Raw genomic sequence first — 23,294 nt, 5'->3', positions numbered from 1 at the left:
ATATTGATGGAAATAATATGCTGTAGAATGGTTTTAAATAGCAGTTGAATATATACTTGACACACAGCATTTTAACAGCTCATTATTTGGTGTTTTTTCATCTATTCTATATGCTGCTGATATCCCATTATGACATTAAACTTGTTGCTGTAGTTGGGCCCAGATTCACCGAGTGGTCGGCTGGAAATGTTTTATTTTATACTGTGTGTGTGTGTGTGTGTGTGTGTGTGTGTGTGTGTGTGTGTGTGTGTGTGTGTGTGTGTGTGTGTGTGTGTGTGTTTGAGAGAAGGCAAAAACAAAACTGAATCCAATTCACATTAAACCTCTATTAAAGGAAACTAAGTCACGCTGGTTTGGCCAAGTAACTGTTAGTATTAATTGCTTTGATTCAGGGTTACGTGATATTTTTTAGTGTCATTTTATACAACTTTGCCAGTATTTTTGTATTTTCATGTTAATTTCAACCTAAATTGATTCTACATTCATGATTTGAAACACTTGATGAATGGGAGCAATGCAAACTTGTACAGACAGCCTCTTTGCCACATTGCCTCATTGAAATGATTTACTACATTGGGTGTATTTATTACACTATTTCTTTATTTCAATCCAATAAGATGACCAGTCAGTTCTAGCACTTTTACTGTGTTATGTCTGAAGACTCTCCGTCATCCAGGTCATCCAGGAGGGTTGACTCGGGAAACTAGAAAATGTTTCCTCTCATCCAAGAGACTAACTCAGGTATCCTGACCCAGGTATTTAAGATCTGTGTGGTCGTTATCAAGGTCACTGATACCACTCGGGTCGTTTGTGCTGCTGGCTGCTGTAACAGCAGTCGTTAGAGACACTGGAGTCACCTGAGGCCAAGTGTAAATGACACGCATTGGCATTGTCGCAAGGCCAACTGTGAATGGCTGTAAAATCTCCAGCGGAGGGATGAAAGGGCAGCATTGTAGGTGGGAGATATGTGGCGTTGTAGACCTCCATGACTCCAATGACTCCAACGGTTCAAACAACTACCGTTATACAGCCTCCAATAACCTTGATAATGACCCCCTTGGAGGTTAAATACCTGGAACTCCCCAACAGTCACTTATAACTGAAGACGCCCCTTGGATGAGAGGTGTTCCCAAGTACCTACGACCAAGTCCTGACGCCCTTGATTCAACCCTCCTTTGATATCCCGATCCTGTTCAGCACGGAAGAAAAATAAGGGCTCATGTTATCGGAGCTCATGTTACACCCAGTTTAACCCCGCGGTGCCTTGATTCAAATGACAAGCGCCTGAGTTTCAGGACACAAGCTGACTGGGAAGGTGTTTCAGGTCAGACGCCACATCCCATAGACTCCTGGGTACATTACTTTACATGTGGAGTTCCTCTATATTGCAATTAGCATAAGGAGGAGGGCAAAGGTTAAAAGGTTAATATAAGGGGGTGTGGCGCCTGACATCACTCACAAGCACATCTGCTCTTTGGGTTTTCACGGCGATCAGATTGATTATGTTTCCCCTTGCGACGGGAATTTCCCCTTGTGGGACTAATAAAGGAATATTGAATTGAATTGAATTGAATTGAATTGAATTGAATTGAATTGAATTGAATTGAATTGAATTGAATTGAATTGAATTGAATGTGTATCTGAGGTGACGTACGTCTCAGGACGGCCACATGCAAGTCAGGATTAATCAGAGCGATCTGTTACGGAATAATGATATGTGTGTTTGTGTGTGTGTGTGTGTGTGTGTGTGTGGGCATGAATTACTGTTGTTGTGGGAACATAAATCTGTTTACATTATGGGGATTGTAGGCTCTCCTTATGGAGACTAAACACAAGTCTCTGTACGGTAAATCATTCAATTTTAGGGTGAAGATTTGGGTTAAGTTAGGTTAAAGGTCAGGTTTAGGTCCTGAAAAGTGATGACTGTGTGTGCGGGTGTGTGTGTGAGTGAAAGAGGAAGCCTCCTCTCCTTCACCTCACCCTCCTCATGTGTTTTATTTGTATCTAAGAACAAATGAAAAACCTGTGAAAGCCCATTTGTTTGTCTCCAGGCAAAGAGAGCTGTTTTGAGCGTATAGTCTCCCGCTTTGGCACTAACATTACATATGTTGTGATTGGCGATGGGAAGGATGAAGAGCATGCAGCCAGCCAGGTAAACAAACGACGTCTGAACTCTGACCCCTCTGACCTTGTGACCCTCCTTCCTCCCCCTTGTTTATTTGTTTTTTGCAGGAAAAGAGAGTTGCTTTGAGCGCATAATGCAAAGGTTTGGCAGGAAAGTAGTGTATGTTGTAATTGGGGACGGTGTGGAAGAGGAGCAGGCGGCCAAAAAGGTAATGGACCCGCAACCTCACCGTGACCCCGCCTTCTCCTCACAGTGTGAGCTCTGATTGGACCAAGCCTGCCTTTCTTTGCTGTAGAGGTTTTGTGTTGGTCGTCTACTTTTTCTGTTCCACTTGCTGTTGCTTTTTGTTTGTTTGTTTTTTAATGGAGGGACAGGGAGCTTTTGATTGCAGCTGTCAGCGTGGAAATTTGAGATTGAAGCTTGGCTAATGTACATTTTGCACCTACTTTTGAAAGTCAAAACAAATTTGTGTGCGCCCTGCAGCTGAATTATCAAAATGAAATGCATTGCTTTGGATCACATACTTGTAAACGCGACGTGATTTGTGTCACATTTGACAATGAAAATAAATGGCTGCCCAAAATGTACAGTGATTGAGCTTTAAGCAATCTCATTTGTTTAAATATATGCTGGGTTTTATCCAGGAGCGTGTGGAGTCTCGTTTTATATTGATGCTGTACTTTATGGGAGAGAAAAGTAGAGCTATATCACAACATTAAAAAAAAAGAAAAAAAAAAAGTGATATACTCTTATCCATAGAAGTAGGACATGTTTCCTTCAGTGTGAACCTAAATCCCATCTCTTCTCCAGTTTTGGGTTTCACTCTTAATGCTGGGTGCTGGGATTGCGAAAGGAATACTTTGACATTATGGGAAATGTGCGTATTCCCTCTCTTTCTGAGTTAGGTGAGAAGATTGATACCACTGTCTTATCGGTCTTAAACAAACGGCCTCAGCTGCAGTTAGCCTAGCTTCGCATAAAGACTGGAAGCAGAGGGAGACAGCTCGCCTGGTGCTCACCACCGTCTCTAAAGTTCACTTTAACTAGATGTTTTATGGGCTAGTGAAGATGTTCTGGTTGCCTGGGAACCACATGGTGAAAACAGGAGCTGCTTAACATTGCATAAAGTCTCACCATCCCCTTGTAAAAGCACATATCATTGTTTATACATTTTTGGACAGAATAAATTCAAATAAACCATGTTAGGTTATGAGCTTTTGAGGTGGATTTTTACAGAGCCAGACTGGCTTTTTTCCCCATTTCCACTCTTTATGTAAAGTTAAGCTAATTATTGATAGCTATAGCCTAATTGAGCTGGCAGTTTGATATTGATCTTCTCATCTAAATTAGCATAATCATATTATCTTAAGCACATTTCCCAAAATGCCGAGCTCTTCCTTTAAGCCTTAGGATTGCATGGACTTTGTTTGCAGTGCTTTTGCAAAGCAAGCAGCTACAAGCTACTGTAGAGTAGCTTGCATGTCTTTAGGTGGTGGTACACAGCTGTGAAACAGTTCTGCTGGATTTAATGATGTGTGTGTTCTCCCCGCAGCACAACATGCCTTTCTGGAGGATATCCAGTCACTCTGACCTGCTGGCACTACACCAAGCACTGGAGTTTGAGTACCTGTAACTATTTTAGCAATATGGACTCATGCAATGTTACCATGGACATGGTCAGCCAGGCAGCCCCCTTCTTTTGTATAACTATTTAAGAACAAACAATACACTGCAACTGTTTTTGTGATTTTATTTTTTTTGTCTTGTTTTTTGAACGTCTGGATTTACAAACTCTGAACGGTCTTAAGAAGCAAAAGGAGAAGTGAAAGGAGGTGAAAGAACAGTGGGGTTAAGACATGACTGAACTACCCAGCTAAGACGCCCCTGGCCTCAACGCTGGGAACCGACCGCTGTGAAAACCCTGTCTACTGTCCTTGCAGCTGTAGCAGACTGAAGGCCTGGAAAGGCTAAAACCCTCCCTTGGTCTGGAGGGGGTGTTTTTTTTGGGCAACTCCGTGATGTTTGGTTTGTTCTGGAGCACCTAGGCTCGCACCGGGCCAGTTGTGGGTCACCTGGGATGAACCATCTTCAAAAAAAAAAAAAATAAAATAAAGAGTGCTTCTCTGTACAGGCAGCGTTATGTGTGCGGGGAAAACAGCTGCTTTTTTTTTTTTTTTTTTTTTTTTAAATAATGTGTTTTTTTTGTCCCCCCCTGGTGGTATAATAATCACAACAATGCAGTCTGTGGCAGAAACTTGTGTAAATTATTTACAATAAACTTAAAAAAGGGCAATGGTGGATGTTTTTGTCAAGGAAATTAAGATTTGGGGGTTTCTTTTTTTCGCCTCTGGATTTTTGTAATTTTGGGGGGGAGGGAGGGTAGGGGGGGTTGGTTGAGGATGTGCGTCATGATGTGTTGTGCCTTAATGTGTTTGAATGTCTTTATTCAGAAATGTCTATGTATGTAGATATAAAGGAGAAAACCTATCCAAATGACCCATGCATCTTGTCTTCCCTGAACAGATTTATGACTTCAGATAACCAAATATAAAGAGTGCTGCATGTCACTGAAAGTACTTTCTCCTGTTAGTCATTGGCAATGCACAGATGTGTTTAAGTCAATAATACTCAATACTAGAATTATCATTGTAAGTTTTGCACACATGAAAAACTGTTTCATATCAGAATACACCATGATTTTAGAGTCATTGTCAATTTTTTTTTTAAATTCATAAATCACTGGTGGTCAGTTAAATATCCAAATGAGTAAAGGAAACACTTGAAGACTAGAGCTTAATTTCTCTTTTTTATTGACACCTTATTTCTTGCTTTTGAAGTATTCCTCAATCACATCCTTGGCTTGAGACTCCTTGCCATAATCCTGTAGACAGAAAAATACAGTTTGATATTAGCAGGTATCGATACTACAGGCTGATTCAGCTCATCACACATCTGTACGGCAGCCAAAAAGCAACAAGACACGTCAGTACAAATGTGTCTGAGGTCACTCAGAAACAGTAATTATAAAGTAGCCCTGTGCAGTTTTCTTGTCACACGAGTTTACATTCAGTGTTATTCAAGAAAACTGACAGTTTGTATCCTTGAGGTCTAATAAATGTAGAGAGCATTTACACATTTAACACAATTTTAAATGGCTGGCTTATGCCAACAGTCTACATCAGACTACTCACTAGTTTGGTGCATGAGATCAACTAAATGGATAAAAACAGGTCAATTGCTACTTCAGGTCAAAATCTCCTCAAGGAACCTTTAAGAAATACTGAAACAACTGGCACCAGTTTGCCGACCACAGGACTAACAAGTGTAATTTAACAGTACATATGACACAACTATACCACATCAGCTTGTTCCCACAATTTGCAGCGACTGTAAATGTATGCTGCTTTGAGTAAGTGAAATATTCTGACTAAAAACACATTTGTTGTCCCTGTCTCATTAAAATCCAGTGAATCCAGTGGAAAATTCAGCTCGACCACTTAATAGTTTAATAAACTACAGATGATTATCTGAACAAAGACTGCTCACTAGGGCTGTCATAATATTCTAATGCAAATATATAATCTAATTGAAAAAAAAAAAAAAATCCAAATATTCTATTGTGCAAATTATATTTGAACAAGGTTCCAACCTATACTTTTGTTTTAGAAGGAATAATCAAATGTCATTGTTGGCCAGTTTTGACAGCTCTATTGCACACTCAGAGTTTAAAAGATTAAGTACAGTGATGACCTGTCAATACTGTGTTTCTATATGTAGCCATTCTTAGGGACCCCAGACACCACAGATAGATGACGGGGCTCGTACCCTGGCGGTCATTTAGCCAAGATTTATCAACAACAGCTGCATGGCACGAGGCACACGCACCTGCACTTGCTTGGCAGATCTAGTTATAAGTCTTAAAGCCTAATGCAATTTGTTCCATCAACTTCCCATTGTAGTCTGACTAAACGAGTCAAGCAAAAACACTAAGGCACATGGATACCCCTGCAAAAGAGCATCATTTACCTTGACAACGACACAACTGCAGCCCACCACCTTGCGGGGTTTGCCCTCGCGGTCGATCTTGCACAGACCAACCCACTCCCCGAGCTTCTTGTTGTCATCAACCTGCAAAAAAACAGCATCTTTTAAACTTGTGCCTCACCTATCTCAAACACTTTTCCAAGATGCAGAGTGAACGTGACAACTTTGGAAAATAAACTTTTGAACATAACTACGATATTGCAAATTACTTGTGATAAACTACTAACTAATGTGCATTAAAGTGCAGAGACTGATGCCTACGCAGTTTTTGAACAATACTTGTGCAGTGAACTAAGCGGTAGCAAAGTGGGTACTCTGTATCTCAGACAGAAATTGGGTAACAATGGCGATCTCCTCACAGTATTCAGTAGAGGGAGCCAAATTATCATCAGTGATACAGCAGTACATGACACAACAAGCTACCTTTAACACATCTGTCAGTACACAAATCTGAAACAGATTTTACATGTGAATTTGGCAATAAAGCATTTCTTCTCCCCATATCCCCCACAGCTGAATCGATCCTAAATTGACTGGTCTTGAGCAGGGTCATTACCTTTATCAGGTTGATCTGATGCTCAGCGCAGAGAGCCTCCACCAGCTTGACGTACATGGGCTCGTCGCAGTTGGCGGCAAGGGCACAGAGATGGGCCTGACGCCTGAAAAAGAACAATAAATTAACTTTCAGCAAGGGGTTACGCACCATTTACACATTTCAAAGTCTGACAGCATATCTCAGACAGAAATTGGGTAACAATGGCAGGTCTCCACATAGAAGTTCAGTAGAGGGAGCCAAGATATCATCAACGATACACGTACTAAAGACAAACAAAATATTGAAGAAAAGTTTTTACGCACTTGTCCAGGGCCTTGGCAGCCTCACGGATACCACGGGCAAGGCCATCGTGGATCAGTGCGGTCTTGAGCACTTCAGGGAGAGCGGTGTTGACATCCATGACACCTCCAGCAGCAACGCTATCAAAAATGGGTGGACAAGAAAAAAAAAAAAAAAAGATTACGATTTGACCAAAATTAGTGATAACAAATCAGTGACTTCCAGTGGAGCTTCCAGCATGTCAGAATTGGGATCTCACTCATTGTTGAGTGAAGGGGTATCCGACAAAAGAATGTAAAGTCATCATTGAAGCACCAGAGAGCTCACTTAATGAGGAATGGCACATTTAAAAGTTGTATTACTTCACAACAGCTGACCCTTCAATACCAGTGACAAATGCAGCATTGCTCCAGACACGTTTTTCACATTTACCAAGAGATTTGCATGGAGGCTTTTAGTGATGAATGCCTTTTATGTTCAGTTCAGTTAAAAACAGTATTACTAACAATACTTGCTACACCTACTAATAAAAGTTTTTTTTTTTTACATCTGATGCTTGCTTCAATACATTTTGCATGCGCTATTAAACTGCAGCGTTTTAGGCTTTATGGTCTTTAAATTCATACAGAGATCGTTCAAAAATGCTACATTTCATCTTACACTAACGTTAATGCAGCCAAAGACCCCTCTAAGTTCTTGACTGGGTTTATCGAAAGCAGAGCAAGCTCACCATTCATTGATTTAACCATCGCTCCACTTGGTTGCTGTGCTCTTTATGCAGATATCAAATGTCCCCTAGACTGCCAACATGCAATTCGGCTAAGCTAGCCAGTTAGCTCACGTAAAGTAACAGCTTCCCAAAATCACCGCACCAGTCACTGTGGTCAACCGGTACCCAGAACAATTCAAAATTTCACCATCAACACAACTCTTCACAGAAAGTCGGTTCCTGTCAGCGACGTTTCGTTTGAATTATCCCTGCTAACACTGTGTGGGCTAACAGCACATATAAGCGTAATGCTCACCCTTCCTCGGCCATTGTTGACTTATGATGGATGCTTTACTTAAAGTTCTGCAATAAAGAACAGATATGAAAAGAAAGTTATCATCCATTGTAAAGAGATCATTGTGGTGAATTTATAAATTGCGATGTTTGATTAATCCAATAGATTGTGCCAGTTGCTGAAAACGCACCAAAGCCTCCTCTCGGACAGCGGGTAAAGAGGACGTCATAGGCCCGCGACATTGGTTTAATACCACCAGGCCCCATCCGCTCCATACAGTGGTGTCCAATGAGCTGCCTGTTTTAGTTACAGTTGTCAGCGTATATTATGTCTATGGTTGTCAGAGCTTTTTGTGTCAAGTCAAGTCAAAATTTTACTTTCATTGCTCCAAATTACAATTTACCGTTGTTCAATATTGCAGAAATGAAGAGAGCATTACGAAATAATCACATGAATAAAATAATGCCGAAAACGGGCAAAACATGTAATGTAACTGAAAGTGTAAAATAGTCCAACATTTAGATTTACTAGATTTACTGTCTTAAAACTCAACTCAGTTTTAGGAAATTATTGTTATTATTATTGTTTTCTTGTTTCTTTTTCACAACAGAAGAAACTGTAGGGTATAAATGCTAAAATCACTCCTTTTAAATATTCCACAGTCCTTGAATAGACCAGCTCAGTGTGACCTTTTTCATCAATGTAAAGTTTTCATTCTAACTGATAAAAGGTTGCCCCCCATTCTATATACAATTTCTTTATGGTTATTTCAGTCAGAAAAGAGACAAATGTGGTTAGACCATTTGAAAGTGTGGTTGTGTGTAGATTTGGTGACACTTTCAGATGTAAGTGTGAATATGTATTGCTGTGCTGGTTTCTCAGATCTGACAAGTTAATCAAATCAGCTGAAGTGGACACTTCGATTGGACACATTTTTCTCACTGAGCTCTTCTAACAGCAATACACTGGCTGCCCACAATGTTCGGTGTTACACACTAACAGTCTAACAGTTTCTTCACCTCACTGATGAATTTGCAGGTACATTTTTTTTGTACTAGCCATTCACAAAAACAAGAACTGACCAAATTCATGTCAATGAGTGCAACAGACAGAGCCCCAGCTTTATTTTACTTTCGCCTCACTGCCAAATTTAGATTTCTTATAGCTTTGCACATCATTCATCAAACAAAATAAGACATTTGTCATGAACAAATGAAAGGAAACAGAAATATTAATACAGTTTTTATTATTGATATTTTGTTTGCTTGCTAAACTAGATGTGAAGATGTCCGTGGAGTTTCATTTTCAATGACATCCAGCCTATAAACTGTTAACAAGATTTATCAAAACCACAGGATTATTAAAAAGAAACAATCAACAGTGTTGATCCAAACCATCATCAGTTGTAAAAAGTGACAGGAAGTAACTCTGGCAAGAAATACACACAAAGATCAGCATGTGACCAGAGATGTAAAAGTCGCATGACTACAGACGTGTGCTTGCCAGACATGGTTACATCTAAGGTCATGTGCTGATCATGTGACTTCTTTGTGTATATTTCTTACCAGGGTCACTTTCATGTCTTGGTTCTTTTTGATAGTCCAGAATTTTTCTTCAAACTTTTCATAGATGTGTAGATATTGCCGTGAACATGTGGCGATGCGGTTGAGTCATCCCACAGCTGGTCTCCTTTCCTTTCAGAGTTTGAGAAACAGCTCTAATTCCTCTGCCTCGACTGCCATTTCAAATGCTGCATAGTCCTGAAAGAAAGAAAATGCGTTGGAGGTCAGAGTCAGAAGTGCTTGGTGGATTTTCAAACAGTGTCTGAAACCCTCTCCTCCCTCTTCTTTCCAACATCGGGGGTCTTTGTCCAATAGTTTCTTCCCAAAACCGACCATCTGACGGCATCTGACGTAAAACATAACTCTGCTTTCACCTCTTCACAGGAAATCTGTGCAACATTTCTGTCACAGCAATGAATGAATGAATGCTGAAATGACTGTCAGTACCTCCAGAGGCAACCTGCTGTGTGTGTGTGTGTGTGTGTGTGTGTGTGTGTGTGTGTGTGTGTGTGTGTGTGTGTGTGTGTGTGTGTGTGTGTGTGTGTGTGTGTGTGTGTGTGTGTGTACATGTGTGTGTGTGTACATGTGTATGTGGGTGTGTTGGGGGAGTGATTAGGGTGTGTGCATACCTGTGTGTGCAACATACCTGTGCATGTAAAAAGAGTCAAACTGTGTGCACTTCTGCATGCATTTCTGATGTTTGTGTAAGTGTGTGTGTGTACATGTGTGTGTGTGTGTGTGTGCGCGTGCAAACCTGTGTGTGGTGGGTGGTTTAGCATAATGTAAATATTTATTTAATTCCTGCGTTTACGCCCCTTGACAACCAAGTGTACTTTTTTTCCTGGGAGAAATGCAGCAAGTGCGTAAATGATTAACATTCAGTCATAACTCCATTAGTTTTGAGGTGTTTCATCGTCATTGTGTCTTATTTTTACTTTTGCAGGTTGTTGTGTGAGACTTACCCCACAGTAGACGTCCTCATTGCATATCTGAGGGGGCAGGGCAGTCGGGTTCCCTGCTATCTTCCTCATTAAGTCCTTGTCATCAGAATTCTGAGAAATATCCACAAGTGTGTGGGGAATTTTCTTTGATTCCAGGATATCTATTATTTTTTGCTGGTGTTTCTTCACCTGGAGAGGACAGGACAATTCATATGTAGCCCTATGATTATATTTATTATTCCAAGTTCTATTTCACACCAAACTTCAAATTCACTGTCTACAAAGAACAGCTACTGTTTGTACAGAAATGAAATGTATATACTGCATATACAGACATGTATACAATATGTCAGTGTACTAACAATATGCCTATACAGGTAAAAGAATTTAGAAAGTAAGGCTGTATACTGTACCTCGATGTTGCCGCTCACGCTGGTATAAAAGACTATGACGGGCATATCTGCTATTTAAAAATTCAAACCTTGTTCTAGACGCACCTGCACGGAGACAGGCTGAGAGAGGTGCAGAGAGAAGTAGACAGAATGAGAGTGATCCCGTATCCTCAGTGCAGGTATGTGGAGCTGCTGCAACAGCAGACAAGGTGAGCAGGTTTGGACAGGACTTACCTTCCTGCATGGGCACACCCACGTCTACAGCCAGCAGTTCCAGTTGTAGCTTGCCTGCATCAATTGTGAAAGCACAGACACAAACACACACGCATGCGCACACACATATACACACACATTCATACCTCTGTTCTTGTGAGGACACTCAATGACATAATGCACTCCCAAGCCCCTTTACTCTAACTTTATCCATCAAAACGAAGTGTCTAACCTGAACCTGAACTTAATTCTAATCTCATCCTTAAAACCAGCTCTTAACCTGTGTGTAGATTATGATGAGGTTACTATTAATCATTACTATTGGTCATTACTTAAAGGATTTACACAAATGAAGAATTCATTGCTGTATTTGATGCATATCTCAGTTGATGTTTTGGTCGAGTAAAGGTCCCATATTGCAGAAAGTGAGATTCCCATTTCCAAAGTAGGTCTAGGTGTTACATAAATACTGTGAAGATATCAGAACACTCGGTTGACTGAGAAATGCATGCAGTCACCACCCTCAGTCACGCCCCCACCCAGCACAGCCCTGACTACAAAAACACCAACAGTGCCTGCTCAGGCCTGTGAGAGCTGACCAATCAGAGCAGACTGGACTTGTCAGGAGTGGGGCACTAAAACAAAGTGCTTCAGACAGAGGGTGAACACAGGTGCTGCAGCATAGCCAGTATGAGAACATTAAAGCACGTAAACTAGCAGACAACCACTGCGAAAGTATGAGCCTGAAAATGAGCATGATATGGACCCTTTTGGCATGTTTGCTCCCCAATCAGGAGGACAAAGAAATTTGGCAATACAATTTTATTGATGAGGACTCACATGCACCAAAAAAAAGAGCAAATTATCAAGCAATACAAAGACAATGTAATCAGTATCCTCCTACAGGTCAGTGGACTTCTCTAATGAAAATGAAAGGAATAAGTATGAAAATAAACGTTCCAAGCAATCTTTGGCCTGTTTATACAGGCATTACACAGTATGTCTTTCAAAATCACATTTTCAATTTCTGCAAAGTTTATTTTCTAAATCACACGGCATCTACTTGCAAATGCAAAATCGGTAGAATTCTGAGTAATCTGTTGACTTACAAAGAGGTGTAAAAACATACTTAAAACAGGTCCCTAATGTTCCTATGGTCTACCTTAAAGAGCAACTGGGCACCAGCTGAAAGTCGTGTTTTCTCCATGGTGCGTTACACTGTAACATCACTGTCGAGTGCAGCTACAGGTGTGACAGACTTCAAATGTTCATCGAGAGACAGCAGTAAAAGCCTGCTCTACAGCCCGGTGTTATGTTACTTTGTAACTTCAGTGAAATGGCATAGTTAATCCTTGAGTCATTTTGATTTCACGACACAACAAGTGGTTCAAGCTCATAACACACTCTCCCAGCCAGGTCTTCAGGCACCCTCTCAACGTTGTTGTCAGAATCAGCATCAGCCTTCTTGTCTTCTGGGCTGCGACTATACCCATGCTCATTGGTTTGGGCATTGTGGTCTCTGAGGGGGACAGGGAGTGACAGCTGCAATCACTGGGATGTTTTTCAAGTTATCTGATCTAAAATATAATGTGTCTATCTTGGCAAATAACATCAGCTTTGCTCGCTTTCTTTTACTACCTTCCATCAAATGTTCTATTGCTTCTGTCTTCAGTATCGTGTGTCACTGCTCCTCCAAACCTGTTGTTAAACTGAACCAAGGTACCTGAAAAGTGAGCATAAATTCACCATGAAAACAACTGTCATTCTTTTTTTTCTTTTTTTTTTTTAAAAAAAGGTTGTCAGCTGAATCAAATGGAGGCCAATATCAGTCAGAGCACTACGTGTGTGTAATTTTTGGCCACTTGGGGGCAGCATGAGAAGCTGTACACAGACACTGACACGGTATGCTGCAAATGTGTACCTTTGACTTTGGCACTGTTCACTGGGCTGAAAGATGCTACAACACTCCGTAGAGCTGAGGAGCGTTGGGTGATAATTACACGTGGGTTACTTTTTTTTCACATTGTAGTGTCCCTGAAAAGACTTCATTTGCACAAGTCATTAAAGCACATTGCGTGCTCTAAACCTGAGGTTACAATGAGAGAAATTACAAGTTCCCACTGTGCTTAAAAACCTGCATGTGTGTACTGAACAGTTAAATGCAGCAGGATAAAGGCTTAAAAATGATAGAACATGTAGATCATGATGTTCACGTGATAACAACATGGAGAGTCAGAGGACGTATTCAGAGGAGGGGCTCCAGAGGAAACGTTCTGCTGCATGAGAGATTGTGTTTGTTATGCAATATGGCCACAATTTGGCATCCCTGTCCTGTCCTCTAGTGACCCTAGTGAGAACCTTGATAACGAGCATATTATTGGTACATCCCACCAGAGCTCCTCCTTTGTTTCTCAGTAACATTTCGCTCTATGTAACTGAGCAAAGTGATCCTGAGGCCACATCAGGCCACTTGGAGTCAGCATAAATGAGCAGTAAACAAAACACAAGTTATCGTTATTGTTGCTAAATGCTCCACTATGTTCCCCAGCTATTCAGCTTAATCTGTAAGTGATGGACATGTAGTGTACAGTGGCTTTTTCCCCGAAGACAGTCAAAAATGATGTTATTAGAGCAATGAATGAATCAAAGTAAAGTTGTGGACCTTAAAATCAAAACAATGCCCTCAATGTTGCAAAATGCTTGTATCACGACAAGCTTCACCTTTCACTTCACAAATCATTTTCCTATTGTTAATATTAATGCGGCTTTAAACAACCTATACACATTATATGGCATTAAAATAAAGGGGCATTACTGTAGTTTTGTAATATGAAAAATGTGGATGTCATCACTTACCAGCACCCCAGCCTCTCCTTCTCCAGACAAAGTAAGCTATAACCAGTATGAGCAGCAACACGGCGAGCCCTCCCAGAACTCCTGGGACAGTTGAAGAGGATGAGGCGGCTGCAGGGATGAAACAATCACGTGGTAGAGTTAGCGAAGGAGAAAATGACCTATAATCACTGCAGAAAGACAAACTGTCAAGTGCGCTTTGGGTCTCACCAACTACATTGACTTGGAGTGACTTGGAGGGAATGGAGGAGAAGGACAAAGAGGAGATGTTGATGCCGTAGACACAGGTATAGTCTCCTTGGTGTTTAAATTCTATAGCAGGGAATTCAAAGACTGCCGTGTAGTAGGGAATGTGGGCAAACGGCGTCATTGGTTCAGTGACGGTCTTGTTTGACTTTGTGAGGTAGAAGAAACCTCCAGGATATCTAGAATAAATAGAGCAAGTGACGGAGAAGCTGCTGCCCTGGTTGACGGATATTTTGTCTGGGTTGTAGACCACCATGGCAAAAGGCGATGACAGGGAGATGCTGGGCTTCTCCAGTTTCACTGCAGAATACAGACAGACTTTTATAAACTCATATAGATTAAGATGAGACTTTATCTTGACTTGATCCCGCACCGGGGAAATTTAGTAATAAGTAATAAGAATAATGGTTGCAACCTAGTACAGTCACATTTCCAACAATTGTGTTCAAGTGGACAAACACAGCAAAAAGTTACTGACCTATGACTGACAGGTCTGCAGTGTTTCCTTGAGGATAATAGATGACTTGATTGGGCAGTTTCTTTTGATATTCACAGAAGTATGAGCCCTTATGGCTGAAGTCCACTGTAGGGAAGGTAAAGGTGGCAGCCTCATTTTCAGAGTACTTTTCCATTTTAAACGATCCTTGGGTCTTTCTCAGAACAAACGTCCCGCCCAGCTGTTCTGTTACTACAGCACAGGTGATTTCAACTTTTTCGCCCCAGTTTACCTCTGGACCAGGACTCAAAGTGAGTTGGGGCTTCTCAAGAGAACCTGAAAAAGATAAAAAGTTTGTTTTTCACAGCAGCCAATGCAGGCTCTTCTTAATGCCCCCTTGCAGGTAATGACTTCATTCACAGATTCAAATGAGCCAGTCTTCTTACCTAAACAGATAACACCAGCATCTTCACCATGCCCACAGTTATTTTCTCCAAAACCGGGGTGTGTGCAGTGTGTGAGAGCAGTTTCTTGGCCTGTACACTCCACATTATCCAGCCATATTGGACCGCTGCCTCTACCAAAGTGGGCACTCGTAGGAGCAGAAACTGCATGTCCACAGCCAAGCTGTCTGCATACCACATCGGCATTGGCCATTTCCCACTCATCATCACACACAGTTCCCCACTGGCCTTTATAGAGGAGCTCCACCCTTCCAGAGCACTGACCTGAGCCGCTGACCAACCGAAGTTGTGCTGCATATAAAGACAGAAATGAAGTTAGCGCACTTTTCTGTATGCCTGTAGGCCAGCAGCTGGATAACTTAAATTAGCATGGAAAGCCTCTAGCCTGGCTCGGCCTAAAGGGACAAAATCTGCCTACCAGCACCCCTAAAGCTGACTATCACATTATATCTGATTTATGATTCAGTTATGGTTGCTGTTTCACCATTATTCCAGTCTTTATGCTAAGCTAAGGAACCAGCTGCTGGCCCCAGCCACTTATTAACCTTACAGAAATGAGAGTGGCATCAATCTTCTCATCTAACTCTTGATAGCAAAGTAAATTAGCGTTTTTCCTCAGATGTGGAACAATTCCTTCAAGCGTGATTTTGACTTGATTGAGTAAATACAACCATTTCCCACTCCAATTCACAACCATGAAACAAAAGCTGATGCTATCATTATATTTGTCCAGCTGCATGTGAGAATTTTGAAAACACAATGCAAAAGGCTTTACCTGCACATAGGACACCAGCATCGTGGTCATGCCCACAACTCGAGCTCTGGAAACCTTTGAGGGAGCATTGCTGTAGAGTAGTCACATTGTCAAAGCATGAATCACTAGCCTCCACTACTGATCCACTGCCTTGGCCGAAATGGGCACCGCCAGGAACACTTAATGCATGTCCGCATTCCAGCTGCTCACACACCACCTCAGCTTTACTCAGGGTCCAGTCTGTGTCACACACCGTTTGCCACACATCGCCATGACGGACCTCTACTCTTCCAGAGCACTCATCCTTGCTACCAGCCAACCGGACTTCCAAACTTCCTGCGAAGTCAAGTGAACTAAAATGAATATATGGTATCAGACATTTCAAATTCATTTTAATGTAGTCAAAAATATGGCAGATAAATGATAATGAAAAAAAAGACTGGTGAGGAACTGCTCCCAACACACATTTCAGATGATAGATACCGGAATTATTCATAAAGTAGCTAAATTAATAATCAATTCATGCAAAAACTATATGTGTTGAGCTTGAGAGGTCAGGTTACATCCCTCCAACATATAACACAACAGAAAATCCATACTTAAGTCATGTGATAAGCAAATATCTGCGGAGAATGACCAGAAAACATGGTTGAAAGATTCAGGAATGTCGAGTAAGTGGACTTTGTCTGTGAAGCACGTGGAAACCTGTGTGTCATTCTTTTGTACGTTTCTTACCTGTGCAGGCCACGCCAGCAACCGAGGTGACATTGCAAGTTTTGTCAATAAATGGTCTTTGTGGGCACTGAGCCAGCGTTGACTCCCCTCCATGGCATTCAATTTGATCAATCCAGTTCTGTCCTATACCCATGCCATATTCAGACATGCTGGTGATCTTATGAGCTCTCCCGCAGTCCAGCTGTCTACACACCACCGATGCATCATTCATATCCCAGGTTTCACCACACACAGTCCTCCACTGGCCTTTGTCATAGTACTCCACTCTTCCAACACAGCGATTGGGCCCACCAGCCAACTTCACATTGCCTGGAAATGAAAGTTCTTCTGTGAATGTTCAGTGCATGCAGTCCAAATTTTGAGTTTTTGGTGCAGAATGTGTGTGCTGTAATTTGATTGCTGCGATAGCAGGTGTAGAATTTACTTTGTAATATTGCATAAAATTCCAAATGAAACATGGGCAGCGACATTGTTAGTCCCATCTGTGATTTGAGCATTCATTACATGATTCCGTGATTACATTAATTACTTTATGTCATGATTTGAATCCTGAGGTAAAGTTCAGAGTCATTATAGAACTAGACTACTCATTGCTTTGAGTCTGGTGATTCGTCCTATCATCACCATATCTTGACCCATAAAAGAGACGCTAACAGTGCTAACAGGTAGTGTTCAGATCGTTTACTGAAGTAAAAGAACTGATATTCAAATTTCCTTTCCGGCTTCACATCTTACCTGAACATTCCACAGCTGCCTCTTCAATACGTTCTTGGCTTGTATGTAGTCTCAGTGTGCACTGGCTGAGAGAGCTCTCTGTACCTCTGCAACTGATCTTATATCCTCTCAGGTCTCCGCCTTGACCAAATGATCCTGAGAACTTGACAGGATCTCCACAGTTCATCTCTCTGCAAACCACTGCAGCTTCATTCATTCCCCAGTTAACATTATATGCAGCTGCCCAGTGGTTGTCATGGTGGAACTCCACCCTGCCAGAGCACTGGTCAGTCCCATTAATGAGTCTAATGGTAGCTGGAAAGCAAAGGACAGAGAATCAGTATAAAATAGTTGGTGATCGGTCACGTTGGAAAGATCTCAGGTTTGTAAAGTTGAGTAAATAACATGCATGCAAAGAGTCAACATGACAGAGATGATACCTGAGCACACCACACCGGCATCTTCACCATGGCCACAGTTATTTTCTCCAAGGCTGGGATGTTGGCAGTGCAAAAGAGATGTCTCATTACCGACACAGCCGACATCATCCAGCCAAATGTCTCCTTGACCTTGACCAAAGAAGGCACTAGATTTGGCGGTCTGAGCTGTTCCACAGTCCATGGCTCTGCACACCACCTGAGCATCTCTGATGTCCCACTCATCATCACACACTGATCCCCACTGGCCATCATGCAGAATCTCCACTCTACCAGAACATCGGTCAGTGCCATTGACGAGCCTTAGCGGTGGAACACCTGAGGACAGGTCCACTCATGTTAAAAGTACTCACCAGTTTAAGGGTTAGCAGATATGCTAGCCATGAAGCTAGTATGGAAGCTGGCTAGCATTCCATACAGATGTTGACTTGGCTTCACTCAGTTTGACTTGGCGCACCGGCCCAGCATGGCAGGGATTTACATCTAAATTACAACAGGGCTTCCTGCTTGAAGGTCCATCTTTAGCTAATGGTGTGCTTGTCTTAAGTAAACAATGCTTTAAAGCAAGCCCTATTTAGTGCTGTTTGCTAGTGCTGCTAGTGCACAATACTCTCGGATTATCACCACTTGAGGTACAAAGTGTTTGTATGAGACCACACAGGCCACAGCTAGCTCGTTAGCATGCTAACTTCAGTAGATATCTCTGCTACACAATACATAGACGTCCTTGACATAAGGTCCGAACTGTTGCTGCTTCACATTCTGTTCAGAACATTAGTAGCTAACTTTTTAACGTTTTAAACAAACATTCTGGACACATCTTACACATTTTACCTTTAACTGTACAGCTGAATTGAAAATTGGACAGTTTAAATAAAGCCATGCAGTATCTAGCAACTAATGCTATATATTTTCCATTTATACTTGCTATACTTGCTTGCTATTTATACTTTGCTGCAGGTATTACACCTTTGCAGCAAAATAAAGAAATTCAGAAATATTTTTTTTCCAAAATGTAGGCTTACTCATGGTTCCTAAAGTCTCCAAAAAAAGGACTGGAGCCAGAGCATTATTATCAAGCTCATCTCTTGTGGAACCATCTTTCAGTCTTTGCCCGAGAAGCAGAAACAAAGACTAAATTTAAGAGTCAGCATAAAGTGTGTGATATAAATAAAACTGAATTGACTTGAAATCGATTTGAATTGTTGTTTATTTTGAGTTGATCCCACTTACATTATCCTGCTGCTATAAATAGCTTACCCAGAAATATCCCCAAGTCTTCAGTAGAAAACCACAAACAGGATACAGGTGGAAGACATACTTGTGACCCCACAGAGGAGCCATGGTTTTTATAACCCTTTGACCTTTAATTACACCATCTGGCCCAAATGTTCACAAGTCAATAATAATGACAAGATTTAATAAGCCAGGCATAAGCCAGTCTTGTTTTAATGACCACATGCCCTTTGTTATTATAGGTGAGGGGTGCAACAGTATATCCCCACCTTTTGTGTCTTACCTGCACATGAAAGAGAAACACCTTCACATCTCCCTATGTTTTCTTCAAGGGTGCACTGGGAGATGGAGCTCACATTGCCAGAGCATCTACTTATATATCCTTTCAGTTTACTGTCACCAAAATTGAAGCTTTCTTGAAATTTTCTTGGAGCTCCACAACCGAGTTCCTTACACACCAGTGAGGCCTGTGCATTGTCCCAGTGATTAGTACAAACTTTCCCCCATTGGCCACTTTGGAAGACCTCCACTATGCCAGAGCAGCGGTCAGTCCCGTTGTACAATCTGACTGAGTCTGGAAAGAAGGGAGTCAAAAAGAAGTCAAATGTTATTTCAGCAATGGCATGCAGTATTTTCCAATTCTTTTCAGGATGATAAAGTTTGTGAAAAGCAGAACAATTGTACAGCTTCTATATATGGGATATTGTACCGAAGAACACATCATACAAAACCTGCCAGGGGTGTGTAAAATTTATGAGCGCATCTGTAGATAAGGATTTTGTCCAACCTGACTCCCTTCAAGTACTTCAGCAAATGTGACGTTTTAGAGCAACAAACAGTAAAACGTGTTACCTGAGCATACAAGACCGGCATCTTCATTGTGGTCACAGTCATGCTCTCCAAAACCTCTGTGTGGACAGTCAGCGAGGGATTTCTCATGACCAGTACACTCAACGTCGTCCAACCAAACCTGATCCCGACCTCTACCGAAGAAGGCCTTGTACCTGACCGCAAGAGCAGTCCCACAGTTCATCTCTCGGCATGCAACAGTTGCTTCCTGCATGCCCCATCTGTCATCACAAATTGTCCCCCATTGTCCATCATGGTAGACTTCCACTCGGCCGGAGCACCGATTCGTCCCATTCACCAGCCGAATTGGTTTAGTGTCTGCCAGGTGGAAAAGAAAAAAGCAAAGGGCATATTCATTCAGAGGTCGTAAAACAACAGATAGTCTAACCATGTAGAGTTCACCTCAAAATCCTGATGTAGTTTTTCTGAAGGCACGGAGGACTTACTTGAACACACAATAGTAGCATCAATACAGCTTTCCTTGATATCTTGAAGTATGCAGTGCGCAATGGAGCTCTCGTTTCCAGAACAGTTGGTTTTGACTCCAGCCAGGTCACGAGCCTCTCCAAAATGTAGCACTTCGGTCTGAGTGACAGGGGTTCCACAGTTAATCTCTCGACACACCACATTAGCTTCTTCCTTGCCCCAGTCGCTGCTGCATATTCGTTTCCACTGGCCTGCATGGTAGACTTCAACTCTGCCATTACAACGATTGCTTCCGTTGACTACCCTCACATTTTCTGAAAACGATGGAGGTAGAAATTCAAATAAAGTCAACAAACATGCAATAAGTGAATCTATGTAAGAACATACAGTAAAAATAATTAATGTCTACAAGCTTTTCGTAAACTGTAAGTCCATGAAGAGTAATACTGTGAAATTTGGTGAAAACCTGCATAGCCAAAAATTGTTCAAACTCACAGAACTTTATTTTCATTTCTAGCAGAGACACCACATTATCGAGCCACACCAAATCTGTAAAACTCCTAATTGTACAGGGCATTATCACTTGTACTCTTTCTTGGGTTTGAGCAGTTGCCAGGCAACCAGCAGAAATTTTAGGGGGTTACTGTTCCCAACCAAGAATATAGATAGTCTGTACGATAATTTAGTTTAGTTAACATTAAGACTTAAAACAACTTGCTTGGCTCTGTCAGATAGTAACAAAGATCTCCATGTTATCCTGTTTGTTCAATCTGTTCTTAAATACAGTGCTACGATAAGCTAACAGTATACTGATGGAGTGTACGTGTTTATCAATCAGACTTCATGGTTGATAAGAAGAATACACTGACAGTTTTATTTATTAAGAGTCTAACAGTTTTAACTCTTCTCTGTTCATCTGCTTCAGCAGGACCACCTCACCTCAGCTACTTTGATTTTGACCACTGTTTTATTTTGTTTGTTTTTTAATCTGTCCTCCCAATTTATGGAAGTGCAAATCTAAATTTAGATTTTTTAATACCAGTCTATACTCAACACTCACTCTCGAAGCATTCATATTGCTTTGTTGTTGACATGAGGTCCATGTCCAGTGCATGATGGCTTTTTACCAAATATATCAAAATTTGGTCAGCTGGGGACTGTTTATTTGCCCTTTGCACTTGACATTTGCTGCAGCCGGTCATGTGTTGACCATGCTGTTGTGCTTCTGCCACAACAGGTAGCAATCATTTTGTTGTACACAACTGACAAGACAATCTCAAGGTTTTAGAACATAAGATGCAATAACATGATCAAGATAAATGCTGTGTTAGCTGCTTTTCTCTGCAGCTGTATTGCCCAATTTCTCTTGACAGTTCCACATTTCTGGTCTTGATATAAATTGAGGAAGGTACTTGCAATGCGGTGCTTGATTCAATGAGCTAAATCTGTGATTTTATGTGAATGCATGATTAATGTTTAAAGCAATAGCATGACATATTGGGAAATATGCTTGCTTACTGGTGAAAAATTAAATGAGGAGATCGATACCATTATCAGATAAAAATGAGGCTGCAGCCAAATAGCTTTGTTAAGCACAAAGAATAGAGACAGCAGGAAACAACAAGCTCGCCTTTAGAAAGAAGCCAAAATCTGTCTACCAACACCTCAAAAGTAAAGCAATCATCATTGAGATAAGTGAAATCAGTCTTACCTGAACAAATGACGCCAGCATCTTCACTATGGCCACAGTTATTTTCTCCAAGCGGTCTGTGTGCACACTTGAGGAGGGATGACTCATGACCAGTACACTGCACATCATCCAACCAGATCTCGTCCTTTCCCTCTCCAAAAAATGCTCCTTTTTTGGCCTCAAGAACTGTCCCGCACTTTAACTCTCGACACACCACGTCAGCGTTGGTAATGCTCCAATGATCATCACACACCGTTCCCCAGCTGTCCCTGTGGTAGAGCTCCACTCTACCGGAGCACCGCGAAGGCCCAACCACCCTAAATATGTCACATTCTGGAAATGTGAAAATGAAAGCACAATAGCTCCAGGTTAAGTTACCATGAAATATAAAAAAGACATTTTTCATTAGATCAGGGTGTAGAAAACTAAATAGATAATCTGCATGGGTTTTCAGGCATAAAACATAAATAGAACTTACTGACCTGTAAGCAGCGATAGACTCAGTAGACCTATAACAGAAACATATCGTAAACTGTCCTAATTAGGCCTGACAGATTTGTATGTCTTAACAAAATTGTCAATTGTCACCTTGAAATGTACAATTTAATTTCCATAAAGGTCACAAAATACATAACCCATAAATGTCCAACATCAGAACATTAAAAAAAAAAACTTCAATAATAAAGACATAGATTTTTGAACATTTCTGTTCACAGTATATTTCTTATAATTTTGAGCTATTTGCATGCATGTGTTTTGATCTAAAAAGTAGAAAGTTTGAAAAAATCAAATTCAAAAAACAAAAACTTACCTATTGACAAATACACAAACTGCTGTTTTTCAGCTGAAATGAAGATCATATTGTGTCTTCAGAGTGGGCCAAATGCTGTCAAGGTAGAGTAAAAAGAAGTATTGGTACTGTCTTCATGGCGGCGTCTGCCGTTAGCAGAGCAATTACACAAGTTTGATTCCTGCAAACAGTCGCCCTCTTACCTTCTAAATCCAACAATTATTAAAATAACTTCACAATTCAAAATAAAAAGTTGATCGCATCTGAAACATCCAGTGGATAGAAGCCCTATGTACAGATCCAGTAATTGCTACAAATAAAAGGGGCTGCCTGGACTTGGACTGCAACCTGGATGCATGTTGACACTTTGATCAATCATTAAAAGCAGAGGATGAGAGCAGATTTCATTTTGTTTTGCACAATATTTACATTACTATTTGAAAAGGGCCTCATATTCAACAGGAAACGCACCCACATGTAACATCATGCTGGGCAGCAGCTGTATGTGATGGCAACACCGACATGTGGGGCACGACAAATGATCATCT

The 23,294-nt window shown here is 41.2% G+C and overlaps 4 protein-coding genes and 3 non-coding genes across 7 annotated transcripts in view; 1 reads left to right on the top strand and 6 right to left on the bottom strand.

Moving 5' to 3' along the window:
- eya4 (EYA transcriptional coactivator and phosphatase 4) overlaps window positions 1-4,228 on the top strand; it is a 38,099-nt gene extending 33,871 nt beyond the window's left edge. The window contains exons 17-18 of the mRNA XM_070987429.1: window positions 2,052-2,152; window positions 3,678-4,228. Coding sequence (XP_070843530.1) covers window positions 2,052-2,152; window positions 3,678-3,758 — 182 coding nt within the window. The 3' untranslated portion in view covers window positions 3,759-4,228. The remainder of the gene's footprint in view (window positions 1-2,051; window positions 2,153-3,677) is intronic.
- A 690-nt stretch (window positions 4,229-4,918) lies between these two features.
- Window positions 4,919-8,232, bottom strand: rps12 (ribosomal protein S12). The gene is made up of 6 exons (XM_070987430.1): window positions 8,199-8,232; window positions 8,030-8,076; window positions 7,028-7,144; window positions 6,726-6,828; window positions 6,152-6,253; window positions 4,919-5,006 (listed from the first exon to the last, which is right to left on the bottom strand). Exons 2-6 carry the CDS (start codon window positions 8,041-8,043, stop codon window positions 4,944-4,946), a joined length of 399 nt encoding a protein of 132 aa, XP_070843531.1. The 5' UTR covers window positions 8,044-8,076; window positions 8,199-8,232; the 3' UTR covers window positions 4,919-4,943.
- On the bottom strand, window positions 6,486-6,568 carry LOC139348239 (small nucleolar RNA SNORD100). The gene has a single exon (XR_011603389.1). It is a non-coding gene; the product is annotated as a small nucleolar RNA SNORD100 (small nucleolar RNA).
- Window positions 6,899-6,983, bottom strand: LOC139348240 (small nucleolar RNA SNORD100). Its single transcript, XR_011603390.1, has one exon. It is a non-coding gene; the product is annotated as a small nucleolar RNA SNORD100 (small nucleolar RNA).
- On the bottom strand, window positions 7,241-7,317 carry LOC139348236 (small nucleolar RNA SNORD101). Its single transcript, XR_011603386.1, has one exon. It is a non-coding gene; the product is annotated as a small nucleolar RNA SNORD101 (small nucleolar RNA).
- Window positions 8,233-9,545: 1,313 nt separating the features above from the next.
- Window positions 9,546-11,106, bottom strand: LOC139347903 (SH3 domain-binding glutamic acid-rich-like protein 3). Its single transcript, XM_070987753.1, has 3 exons — window positions 10,925-11,106; window positions 10,533-10,700; window positions 9,546-9,768 (listed from the first exon to the last, which is right to left on the bottom strand). The coding sequence occupies exons 1-3, from the start codon at window positions 10,967-10,969 to the stop codon at window positions 9,706-9,708; spliced, it is 276 nt and encodes a 91-aa protein (XP_070843854.1). The 5' UTR covers window positions 10,970-11,106; the 3' UTR covers window positions 9,546-9,705.
- Window positions 11,107-11,926: 820 nt separating this feature from the next.
- On the bottom strand, window positions 11,927-23,029 carry LOC139348194 (scavenger receptor cysteine-rich type 1 protein M130-like). The gene is made up of 16 exons (XM_070988164.1): window positions 22,768-23,029; window positions 22,439-22,465; window positions 21,978-22,289; window positions 20,287-20,580; window positions 19,844-20,158; window positions 19,275-19,565; window positions 17,759-18,073; window positions 17,340-17,633; window positions 16,605-16,913; window positions 15,891-16,205; window positions 15,098-15,406; window positions 14,694-14,987; window positions 14,180-14,515; window positions 13,973-14,080; window positions 12,755-12,839; window positions 11,927-12,635 (listed from the first exon to the last, which is right to left on the bottom strand). Exons 1-16 carry the CDS (start codon window positions 22,814-22,816, stop codon window positions 12,485-12,487), a joined length of 3,804 nt encoding a protein of 1,267 aa, XP_070844265.1. The 5' UTR covers window positions 22,817-23,029; the 3' UTR covers window positions 11,927-12,484.
- Window positions 23,030-23,294: the final 265 nt, after the last annotated feature.

The sequence above is a fragment of the Chaetodon trifascialis genome, chromosome 19, assembly GCF_039877785.1.
Source record: "Chaetodon trifascialis isolate fChaTrf1 chromosome 19, fChaTrf1.hap1, whole genome shotgun sequence".
NCBI lineage: Eukaryota > Metazoa > Chordata > Actinopteri > Chaetodontiformes > Chaetodontidae > Chaetodon > Chaetodon trifascialis.
Note: the sequence above shows the minus strand (reverse complement) of the source record. Positions and strands in the feature narration are given on the sequence as shown.